Source organism: Silurus aristotelis (assembly GCF_946808225.1).
Source record: "Silurus aristotelis genome assembly, chromosome: 4".
NCBI classification, from domain to species: domain Eukaryota; kingdom Metazoa; phylum Chordata; class Actinopteri; order Siluriformes; family Siluridae; genus Silurus; species Silurus aristotelis.
Window position 1 is genome coordinate 36,375,058 of NC_139577.1, and position 12,149 is coordinate 36,387,206.

Below are 12,149 nucleotides of genomic sequence, written 5' to 3' on the forward strand. Positions count from 1 at the left end.
GTAGTCTTTTATCAGTAGATGTTTCTTAGGTAAAGGAGCAGATCTGGAGGGATCATGGATATGGAGTGTTTGGTGAACTCGGATATTTGTATGCTGTTGTTTTCTTACTCTCACACATTCACTCAGGTTTGTTGATGGTGGTGTGGTGGGTCCTCTCTTATCCCAGAGATCCTCATGTCTGTGTTAACTTCTGGTTCTCCCTTTTAGTTCTGTTGCCATAGCAAATCTTGCCGGAGTCCCAACTGCAGTGTCCTTAAGTTTCATACAACAGTAAGGACACATAATAATAATCAATATCCTTCTGTCCTTGTCACCCCTCTCTCTCTCTCTCTCTCTCTCTCTCTCTCTCTCTCTCTTAAACATGCTCCTGAGGTCCCAGTGACCACTGTTACTTATTCATTTTAATCACCAAATTATTTGTGTAAAGCTGCTTTGAGACAATGTTTATCGTTAAAAGCTCAATACAAATAAACATTAATTGAATTGAATCTCCCTACCCTCATCTGGCGCCATTCTACAGAGGGACTATTGAGGGCATCTTAAGCAGCTGCATCACTGCCTGGTTTGCGAACTGCACCTTCTCGGATCACAAGAACCTACAGAGGATAGTGAGGACAGCCAAGAAGATCATCGGAGTCTCTCTCCCCTCTATCATGGACATTTAAACCTCAAGCTAACAGCAATATGGATGACCCCACACACCCCTCACACACACTCTTCTCACACCCCCCTCACTCACATCCCTCACACACACTCTTCACTATATTACCATTAGGGAAGGGTTTCTGAAGCATGCGGGCCTTATTTTCAGACTGTGCAATAGTTTTTTCCCTCAAGCCATCAGTATCCTCAACACACAGAACTGAACTGGAACTGAAAGTCACATGCACAGCACTTACTCAACTGTGTGTTACTGAGCTGCTACTAATCTGAACTCAAACACACACTCAATACTCATTTCAGTTCACACACATCCATGTCTTCAGCACCACCCATTTTAGAGTATAGTTTTTTTTTAAATAATTTTAAAACTGTTTATACATGTTTAACAAAAAATATGTAACTTCTTAAAAATAAAGTAACTTCTTTCCCGTTACCGTGTGGTTCGTTACCCGTTACTTTTTTAAATGAATGAATTTGGGCTATATTGTATTCTACAGTCTGACCTGTTTACAGCAGAGACGCATTGTAGGATTGGTGGATGAACCTCTGTAAACACGAAGAAGATGCACTGTGGGTGTGCTTTCGTTTATTCAGGTCTGTGCGGCAGTAATGGCGAGTCGAGGCGAGAGCAAGACGAGTTTCTCAAAGTGGAAATATGATCATTATTTCACTTTAGTTAAGCATAAAGACAAAAACTTTTAAGTCAAATGTAAGCTGTGTCTTTCTGGTTCGAAGCTCGTATCTACTGCGATAAACAGCAACTCCAATCTGCTGAAGCTCCTCCAGAAACTCCATGCTAGAAGCTAGAAGCTAACCCGGTGTTCTGTTCTACATGGTTGATAGTTTTCATACTTAAGCTGTGAAAGGAACATTTTAAAGAGCACAACAATAGAAGTGTTTAAAAATTACTTTGTGTTTAAGTCAGTTTGTATACACCATAACGCATAAAAGGGCATTAATGGGAACATTAAAGAACATTATTTAAAAAAGTAACTAAAAAGTTACTTTTAACAGTAACGCATTACTTTTTGGTGTAAATAATCAACAAAGTAACGGAGTTACTTTTTGAATGAAGTAACGAGTAACTGTAACTAGTTACTATTTTTTAGTAACGAGCACAACACTGGTGACTGGTGTGTGTACTTAAAACATTAGGTTTAATGCTGATGTTGGGTTTTGTGTATTTGTCCGACACTGTCTTGTGTTGTCTGTCTGCACTGTTTTTTTGTTTGCATTGTTTGCACACGATGCACTTTATGTGGTTGAAATGACAATAAAAGCTTCTTGACTTGATCTTCTTGATTCTATCCTTGCAGTGAGATTGGCTTACCAGCTGACTTTTAAAATACAAAAAAAGTAAACATTTGTAAATGAAACAGCAAAAAGAAGAAGAGCTGGTCCAGTTGACCTTTCATATTTTCTATTTTTCTTTGTTAGTACTGACCTTAGCCAAAGTAAAATTTATATGCAAATCTAAATAAATATATAAAAGTACTAATAACATTTTGTATAAATAAAAAGTTTTGAAATTATATTTGTTTCAAGTGTTTTTTATTTGTTTGTGGAAGAAGGAAGGCCAGGGTGTGTGATTGTGTGTGTGTGTGTGTGTGTGTGTGTGTGTGTGTGTGTGTGTGTGTGTGTTTGTAAGGGGCCTCAAATGAAATTTTCCATAGGGCCTTGAATGTAATTTTTAATTATTGTCACAAGTGCCTAGAAAAATACATGTTTTCATATTCTGTGTTTACAAAGATTTGCAAAATGTACTGATTTTGTAGAAATAATTAATTAAAATGGAAAGTATAAATCAATTACATATATAAATTGTACTCTTTATATGTTTTTGTTTTTAGATCTATTAGTAATTTGTGTTTTTCTCTTTTTTTCAGGGGGCTGGGGTGCAGGCTGACATCTTTTAGTTTGTCTTTTAAAAGAGTCCATTCCGTGTTGTGTACTGTACATTGTAGGACCTTCTTCGACTGTAACGTCTCCTTAAGGCAGCACAACAGCCACACAGCAGACACTGAGAAAGATATTAAAAAAGAAGAAAAAGAAACTGAAATTGAGTAGCAGGTTTTGATTTGTGATAAAGCTGTAATTTTGTTACATATTTTATCTAATGTATAATTGTACATAATACAAATCTTTGACATTTATAAACATAAACTATTTATACATATTGTTTATTATTTATAAATTAAATTCTGATCGGTTTCATTGGACTTACACAGATTAAAATCCAGCATGGTATAAGTATTATAGCTACAGTGCAGGGGATAATGATAGCCAGTGCCCATTCTGGAAGCCCTCCCTCAACTGAGATTGGTAAAAACTCAGTCACAATGGTTGTGGGTGCTAAGGTAGGAGAGGGTGGGTCACTCAGGCCACTAACTATGAGTATCTGAGCAAGAAATCCACTTGGTTCAAATCTCAGCCCATCTGAACCACCTTGTGAAAAGACATATTCTGAATCAGCTACAATCATGGTAGAATTACCCCTAAAAGAAAAAGACAAAATTTATTAAATATTTAAATTATTACATTTCAAATTAAATGTATTCAAAAGAAGGTTTGAGTACCAACTTACATATAGTTTGCTCGTGGGAAGATAAATGGTTTGGAATTTGGGGAATTCAGAATTCTGTTAAGCTGAATATAAAATGTAAAGTTTAGATACACCTGTAACCATTAAGATTTAATTTGCAAGCTAGAGTACAAGGCAGGCCATACTCACCAGGCCGTTGATTGTATTTTGGATTAAATCATATGTATCGTTCCGTAGATCAGTGTTCAAAGCAATGCTTACATTTATAATTGCAAATCCAAAGCCAATAATGTATGAGTTATTGCCCAATTCTAAAATGAAAATGCGAGGCTTATAAATGTTGTAATGTTATTTATTCATAATATTATTTAAAATAAATCAGATAGGAGAAACTTACTCTGATAGGTGACATCCTGTATGCTGACAGGATTAAACACTTTTACAGTTTCAGTATCTCGTGCTAATCTGACACTTGAGTCCAGTAAAGCATTGGCAGCTTTAATAACATCAGCCTGACTCGGAACATTGGTCAAGTTTTTAAAAACAAGACGGATATAAATCAAAACAGTTCCAATTCTGAAACAGAAGAGGAGTAAGATGTGGTTACTCAACAACATGTGCACATGAATAAGGAATAATAAGTATACTACTACTAATTAAAAGTCAACTATTTAGAATTTATGTCAAAATAAATATGGATATACATATTTTACTCATTATAGATGTACCTGGTCAAATCAAATTGTAAAACTGTGCACATTAAAATTTTACTGGAATGTTTTATTAATGTGTTTTGATTCTTTAATCAATTAAATTCATATCTGCTTGAATTGTGTGAGTAAACTTAAATATAATATTGTAACAACCTGAAAATGTAAAAATTTTACTTCAGAAATAAATAATTCATGAATTATTACATGAGCAAAGTAGTGCAAATAAGAGCAATAAATAATCTCAGTATAAAAAAAAACAATAGGACAAGCATGAACCTTCTGATATTACATGGGGTATAGTATTAATGTTCAATGTATATACTGTATGTAAATCTATAGTGTATATATGTTAATCTATATCTGTTTTATCACAGTTTCAGCACATTATTAGTTTGCTCATTTTAACCTAATGCACAAGTTTTGTTTCTCAAAAATAATTTTTCTACATCATTTCAAAATCTGCACTCAAATGTAATAAATTGTTGCCAGTAACTTTTAATGACACAATGCATAGTGAAATTACATTAAGAATAAAAGCACTTACAAAGATGGAGGTGAAGTGCTCGCTGCAGAGATGTTTGCTGCCATACCTACAAAAACAAGATCTAGATTATACAAATACTGCAGGTCAAATTAATATGTAAAATACACAGTAATTTCAATCATATGCATTCATAAAGTTTAAAATAAATATACCATATGCATTTAAAAGATTGATAAAGTTGGTTAATTTCGTAATGTTTTCCTCTTGGAAACTGTACAGCATTTCCCCCACACTCAGATTAAATATGCTCCTGTAAATCATACCATTCAGCATTAGGATTGTAAAATGCAGAGTTAAGTTAACCAAATTTGAGTTAAAAAATTTTATTTGTTACTTACATGAATTTGGCTTCTTGCGTATGCAAAGTAGAATTCATTGGCTCAGCCAGGATTAGGTTAAGCTAATAAAAAAAAATGTATATGGGTTTAAAGTACATAGCACAATTTACCTGAGGCTAATAAATATCTAGAAAAACATTATTGGATTCACTGCCCGATCGGTTCGGTTCTGGAGTTCCTACAGTAACAGTTTGCTGCAGGGTTAACCCCTTCGACCCTGAAGGTTTACGTGTCCGCCATCGCGGCATATGGCTCCCCGCCTGCGGGGCAGTCGCTGGGTAGGCCCCCACTGGTGACACGTTTCCTCCGAGGCACCCGGAGGCTGAGGCCCGGGATGCGACCCTGAGTGCCTGTCTGGGATCTGGCAGTTGTGTTGGCAGCTCTATCTGAGCCCCCCCTTCGAGCCATTAGCCGATATGGCCCTTAGGTTTCTGTCTATTAAGACCACCTTCCTCTTAGCGATTTCCTCCCTGAAGAGGATTGGGGATCTGCAGGCTCTGTCCGTGGCCCCGTCTCGCCTGGAGTTTGCCCCTGGCATGGCCATAGCGTTTCTCTATCCGAAACCTGGGTACGTACCTAAGGTGCCTTCCGCTCCCTTACATCCTGTCGTGTTACAGGCATTCTGCCCTCCTCCATTTACAGCCCCCGAACAGGAGCGACAGCACCGACTGTGTCCAGTGCGAGGAAGTTGGGTCCGTGGAGGAAGTCGTAGCAGCTGCTTGTCTGCTATGTCTGCTATCCTAACAGGAAAGGTTTCCCGGCCAATAAGCAGTCTTTGAGCAGATGGGTAGTGGATGCGATTGTGTCGGCTCACGAGTCCTCTGGCCTACCCGCACCGCTCGGGGTTCGAGCTCACTCCACCCGGAATGTGGCCCGAGGGAACGAGATGCTGCATCTCCGTGCCACACTCCCTGCATCCCTGCGGCGCTTACCTTCTCTCGCAGGAGCTAGAGTCTTGTCCATCTTGCAGCCATTTGTAGCTTCCTGTAATGCGTCGTCGCCTGCTGATGACGTCATGTTCCAAACACCTTTTGGTCAGATTACACACGTGGTTCAGAGCACGGTCACGCAGGGGCTTTCCCATAGCGTTTCGACGCAGCGTCTCGTTCCCTCGGGTACCTAGGGTTACGGTTGTAACCTAGAGACGATATGTTGTGTGTTTAGACCACCAAGTGGAAAGGGAGTGAGACCAGGAACATAAACTGTTCTATCATGGTGTGGATGGAAAAAGAAATCCACACCATGGATTGAACATGATGAACGTGAAGCTGGAAGTTGAAGCGGTGATGATAAATGTCATCAGTGCCTTTGCTCCACAAGTGAATGAAGCATATGAGTTAGATGAAGTGGTGGAGAGTGAACCTAGGAATGAAATATTAGTGATTGGGGCAGACTTTAATGTGCATGTTGGTAAAGGGGACAGAGGAGATGAGGAGTTGATAGGTAGGTATGGTCTTAAGGAGAGGAATGTGAAAGGATGCGAAAATGCTAAAAGGATGGAAATGGCAGTGGTGAACACGTATTTTAAGAAGAAGGAGGATCATAGGGTGACGTATAAGAGTGGAGGAAGGTGCACACAGGTGGACAATGTTCTATGCAGGAGATGCAACCTGAAGGAGATTGGAGACTGTAAGGTGATGGCATGGGACAGTGTAGCTAGACAGCATCGGATGGTGGTCTGTAGAATGGCGTGAAGAAGAAGAAGAGGAGAGTGAGGACTTAAAGAATAATAAGATGGTGGAAACCAAAGGAGGAAGACTGTAGTGTGAGGTTCAGCGAAGAGGTCAGACAGGGGCTCGGTGGTGGTGAAGAGGTGCTGGATGATGCAACTACCGCAGAAGTGATAAGTGAGACAGTTAGAAAGGTACTTGGTATGGCATCCTTAAATAGAAAGAAAGACAGAGACATAGTGGTGAATTGACAATGTGCAGGAGAGCAAAAGGGGAAAGATGTTGGTAAAACAGGATTGAGATCGACAGAGTGATGAAAAAAATAGCCAGGAGAACAAGAAGGTGTGGCAGCAGGTAAAGAGGGACGTGGCAAAAGCCAAAGACATCTGAGGAGCTGCATGAGAAGTTGGACACTAAGGCAGGAGAAAAGGATTTGTACTGATTATCCAGGCAGAGAAACCGAGCTGGGAAGGATGTGCTGCAAGTTAAAGCAATAAAGGATGGAGATGGAAATGTGTTGACTAGTGAGGCGAGTGTGTTGAGAAGGTGAAGGGAGTATTTTGAGCAGCTGATGAATGAGGAAAATGACAGAAAGAGATGGTAGAAGCGTGGAGATGTTTAGGAGACATAGAAGTGGAGTTTTTAACCAGATAGTTTAACAAGATTTTGGAAGGTGAAAGAATGCCTGAGGAATGGAGAAGGAGTGTGCTGGTACTGATTTTTAAGAACAAGGGAGATCTGCAGACCTGCAGTAACTACAGGGAAATAAAGTTGATCAGTCACACCATTAAGTTATGGAAAAGAGTAGTATAAGCCAGGCTGAGAGAAAAGTATGGTTTTATGCCGAAGAGCACTATGGATGCAATATTTGCTTTAAGAATATTGAAAGTGAAGTAAAGAGAAGGTCAGAAGGAGTTGCATTGTGTGTTTGTGGATTTAGAGAAAGTGTATGACAGGGTGGAGAGAGGAGTTGTGGTATTGTATGAGGAAGTCAGGTGTGTCAGAGAAGTATGTAAGGGTGGTGCAGGACTTGTATGAGGACAGTGTGACAGCAGTGAAGTGTGCAATAGGAACGACATGCATCAAAAAACGGCTCTGACCCCTTTCCTGTTTGCAGGGGGGATGGACAGGTTGACGGACAAAGTCAGACAGGAGGCGGATCTGGCACTCAGAGCCACTAAAGAGCCACCAAAAGACCATCAAAAGGCCCTTGCAACCCTAGTCTCCACCAAGAGACACTTATTGCACACCTTGTTGGACATTTACAACAAAGATAGTGCCATACTGCTGGATGCCCCCTTATTCCCATTGTCCTCTTCGGCAATTCCATTAACGCAGTGGTTGAGAGGTTTCAGTAGGAAAAAACAAGCGTCAGCGTTACAGCGGTACCTTCCACGCTGCTCTCATGGGGCTGCTCAGCAGGCGCAACCCCATGTTCAACCCAGCACCTCCAATCTGGAACCTCAGAAATGAAGCATTGCATCATGCACTCCCCCGGTCAGGGATCCTGCGCGGCACATTGGGTTGAAGCCCCAGGAAGTGGCTGATCCAAGAACTGTAATTTTTAATTGAAAAGCTTTGACCAAAAAGTTTTGTCATAGAACGTGCTTGGGATTTGGCCATAAAGGAAGCACGCTGGACCACACTACTTGGTGCCTGCCCTGTCCCGGCTCCTTTAGGGACCTGGTCTATTAACCCTGCCACAGAATGTGTTTCAGGGCACAGCCAGCTCCAACAAGCATCCTTCTCAGTTTCCACCCGGTATCGTAGAGGTCCAGCAGAACTTGCTCAGAACTTGCTGCCTTTTTCGAGGTTCCTAGGGCCACAACAGGGCATACCAGACATCAGTCTCAAGAGAAGAGAGAGGCAAGATGGAAGCTCTGCCGGATGTGTCTCTGTGGGTCCTGCACACTGTAGAATGAGGCTATTCGATTCAATTCGGGTCTCAACCACCCCGCTTTGTAGGGGTTCATCCCACTATGGTGGGTTGAATGAAGCAGCAGACACCCTGCCGAGACAGTGCTTGAGACCCTGGGAATGGCGGCTCCATCCACATGTGGTGAAGCATATTTGGTAGAGATTCTGCAAAGCTCAGATGGACCTGTTCATGTCTCAAGAGACGTTGCCCACTTCTCTCTGGTTTTCCCTTACCCCCTGGTGTCCACCAAGATGGCCAGGCAGACCATGGTTTGCAGACCTGGGAGCCCTCCTCGAGCATCCTCCCTAAGATATTCCCCTGAGGAAGGATCTCCTCTCTTAATCAGGGGGTGTTATATCTTGCCCCCCCCCCCCCCCCCAGATTTGTGGAGGCTTTTGCTGTGACCCCTGTGAGGGCACAGCTCTGAAGTTCCCATCTCTCCACCAAAGTGCTAGAGACCATTCTCCACTCCAGAGCTCCCTCCACGAGTAGGTCATGTGCCCCGAGATAGCACCTGTTCACTGTGTTGTGTGAGTACCACTATTTGGATCCAGTTCACTGCCCAGTTATTTCATTGCTGGAATTTCTCCAAGGACAGTTAGCCAAAGGGTTGGCTTCAACCACCCTAAAAGTTTACGCGTGCACCATTTTAGCAAATTAAGCCAGTTTTATAACCTTGACCGCAGTTCCACTCCTGGCCCCTTCGTCCTTTTGAGCTAGCTGTGCCTATACACACTGGTCAAGGACTGGTCATTCTGGCATAATTGAACTCTCATTCCCAAAGCGTTGCGACGTAGCTCGAGTTCCCGTTTGGGGACATCTCTAGGTTATGTATGTAACCCTAGTTCCCTGAGAGAATAAGATGCTGCATCTCTATGGCACACTCTCTTACAGAAGAGAGACATCAGTCTCAAGTCACCCCACCGGTGACTCCGTGCCTTCCATTGCACACAGATTCAGAGCATGGACAACATGGAAGCAGTCCCAAAGCGTTGTGACGCAGCGTCTCGTTCCCTCAGGGAACTAAGGTTACATATGTAACCTAGAGGTGTTTTTTCTCAAGGTTATTTCCTCATGCCATCTCAGGAATGTTTCCTTGCCACAGTCCCTACTGGCTCATTCATTAGGGATAAGCTTATAATTATAAAGAAAAATCTTATAGTCACTAAACACATACATTCTTTCATACAACTTCTACCAATACAACTGTATCAAATTTAATTGATTTATGGAACAGTCTTCCAATTAATGCTTGAGACTCAAACTTGAGCAGTGTTCACTTTTGAACTTGAAAACATTGCTTTAGTCAAGCTTTTTATGAATAGGTTTTTATAAGGTAAAGGACCGATCCCCATCCCCCACACATACTCACATATTTATTCAGGTTTTTGACAGGAAGTTGTTGCTCAACAGTTAAGATCAAGTCAAGTCAAGTCAAGTTTATTTGTATAGCGCTTTTCACAACAGACATTGTCTCAAAGCAGCTTTACAGAAAACAACAGTGAAGGTGAATGGTGTGCGTTTGTCCCTGATGAGCAGCCGTGGCGACAGTGGCAAGGAAAAACTCCCTTAGATGATATGAGGAAGAAACCTTGAGAGGAACCAGACTCAAAGGGGAACCCATCCTCATATGGGTGACATCAAAAGTTTGGTCATAAATCTTTCAACAATACAGAACAATTTGTGATCATCATAGATCCAGCATCAGCTTCTCCATGCCAGGGCCTTTAAACACTCGGCATCTACTTCTCCATGATCATCCATAGGTCCATAATCTTCACGAGGTGGGACGTGACTGGAGCTGGCCAAACCTCAGGAAGCCTCGGGATGGGGAGAGAAAGAGAAGCAGTGGAGAGGAATTAGCGTAGCTGCTGTTCATGATATTAACAGCACAAGTTGATAATGTGCATGTGATCAGATGTTCTGGAGCACAAGGTTGTGATGTGATGTGTGTGATGTGTGTTATGTGTAGGCTTTGCTAAAAAGATATGTTTTTAATCTGCACCTAAACTGGGAGAGTGTATCTGAACCCCGAACACTGTCAGGAAGACTATTCCAGAGTTTAGGAGCTAAATGTGAAAATGCTCTACCGCCTTTAGTGGACTTTGCTATTCTAGGAACTACTAGAAGCCCAGAGTTTTGAGATCTCAGGGAGCGTGACGGATTGTAGCGTGTTAAGAGACTGGATAGATACATGGGAGCCAAACCATTTAGTGCTTTATAAGTGAGTAGCAGTAGTTTGTAGTCTATTCGAAACTTAATAGGAAGCCAATGTAGGGACGATAAGATTGGGGTTATATGATCGTATTTTCTTGACCTAGTAAGAACTCTTGCTGTGGCATTCTGAACTAACTGAAGCTTGTTTATTAATGATGCAGGACATCCACCTAGTAATGCATTACAGTAGTCTATTCTAGAGGTCATAAACGCATGGACGAGCTTCTCTGCATCAGATATAGATAACATATTTCTTAGCTTAGAAATATTTCTAAGGTGAAAGAAGGCTGTTTTTGTAACTTGATTGATGTGATTTTTAAAAGATAAGTTGCTGTCTAAAATAACTCCCAGGTCTTTTACCGTTGAACTAGTAGTTACAGAACAACCGTCTAAATGCAGGCTGAGATGCTGGAGCTTCTGTGTACTATTTTTTGGGCCGATGAGCAAAATCTCCGTTTTATCAGGATTTAATAGCAGAAAGTTATGGGTCATCCAATCTCTTATTTCTTCAACACACTCAGTTATGCGAGCTAATTGAGCTGTATCGCCTGGTTTGGATGAAATATATAGCTGGGTATCATCAGCATAACAATGGAAGCTAATTCCATGCCTTCTAATAATATTTCCTAATGGAAGCATGTATATTGTAAAAAGCAGGGGTCCCAGAACTGACCCTTGTGGCACGCCATAATTTACTAGCATTATCCTGGATAGCTCTCCATTTAAATCTACGAAATGGTAACGATTGGACAGGTAGGATTTAAACCTACCTGGATATTGACCATCTGATCATAAGTTCAAGTCTCAGCTTGACCAAACTGACTATTCTGAGCCCTTGAGCATGGCCATATAACTCTGAACTGCTGAGCTGTTTAATTTAAATAATTGTAATTCTACCTCTTGATAAATGCCAAATGTAATAAAAGTTGGAGTGGGTGGAATTTCAGGTCTCCTGAGCTACTTCATGTATGCCCTACCATCTGTCTTGAATTTTTATTTAAGATTTAAAAACATTTTTTTGCAGGAGTCCCTGTGTGGCAAGAGTAATGGTGTTACACTAGATTATTGGAGTTATGATTAATCAGTGGTATTAAGGTGTGGGTTTTCTTTATTTATTTTGAAATTTGTATTGGAGATTGCATGAGTGATGCACAGTCATGTGGTCACAGGTATAATATGAAGTGCTGTCATGCAAGCTTTCATGTGTAAGCGCAAAGGTAGAGCTGACATCATTTCCGTGCGCCCTCTCTCTTTTCCGGAATGTAATAGCGATGAGCGGTATGATTTATCAGCTCTTCAGGAAAAAGTGTTAGAATATTTTTTTTTTATATTTTCCTCTTGATTTACAGTCACGTGTATAGTTATTTGTAGAATTATTTCGGGTAATGGCCACCATTACTTGTAAATGGATCATTATAGTATTTTTATTTTTCTGTATTTTCCTTTCTTTGAATGTTATATTGTCATTATAGTTTTTATAGAAATTGTCAATGTATTGTTATCTCTCTTTTGCGGAATGTGATAGCGATGAGAGGCACGGCTAG

General features: G+C 40.9%; 1 protein-coding gene across 1 annotated transcript in view; it reads right to left on the reverse strand.

Moving 5' to 3' along the window:
- Nucleotides 1-2,197: 2,197 nt before the first annotated feature.
- The window catches only part of LOC310724784 (uncharacterized protein), a gene marked incomplete at its 5' end in the record, with an annotated part of 47,472 nt that continues 37,520 nt past the window's right edge, over nt 2,198-12,149 (reverse strand). Inside the window, 8 exons of the mRNA XM_083539055.1 lie at nt 2,198-2,683; nt 2,888-3,158; nt 3,248-3,309; nt 3,395-3,516; nt 3,603-3,781; nt 4,463-4,508; nt 4,615-4,712; nt 4,801-4,862. Of these exons, the coding sequence (XP_083395181.1) occupies nt 2,588-2,683; nt 2,888-3,158; nt 3,248-3,309; nt 3,395-3,516; nt 3,603-3,781; nt 4,463-4,508; nt 4,615-4,712; nt 4,801-4,862 (936 nt within the window). The 3' untranslated portion in view covers nt 2,198-2,587. The remainder of the gene's footprint in view (nt 2,684-2,887; nt 3,159-3,247; nt 3,310-3,394; nt 3,517-3,602; nt 3,782-4,462; nt 4,509-4,614; nt 4,713-4,800; nt 4,863-12,149) is intronic.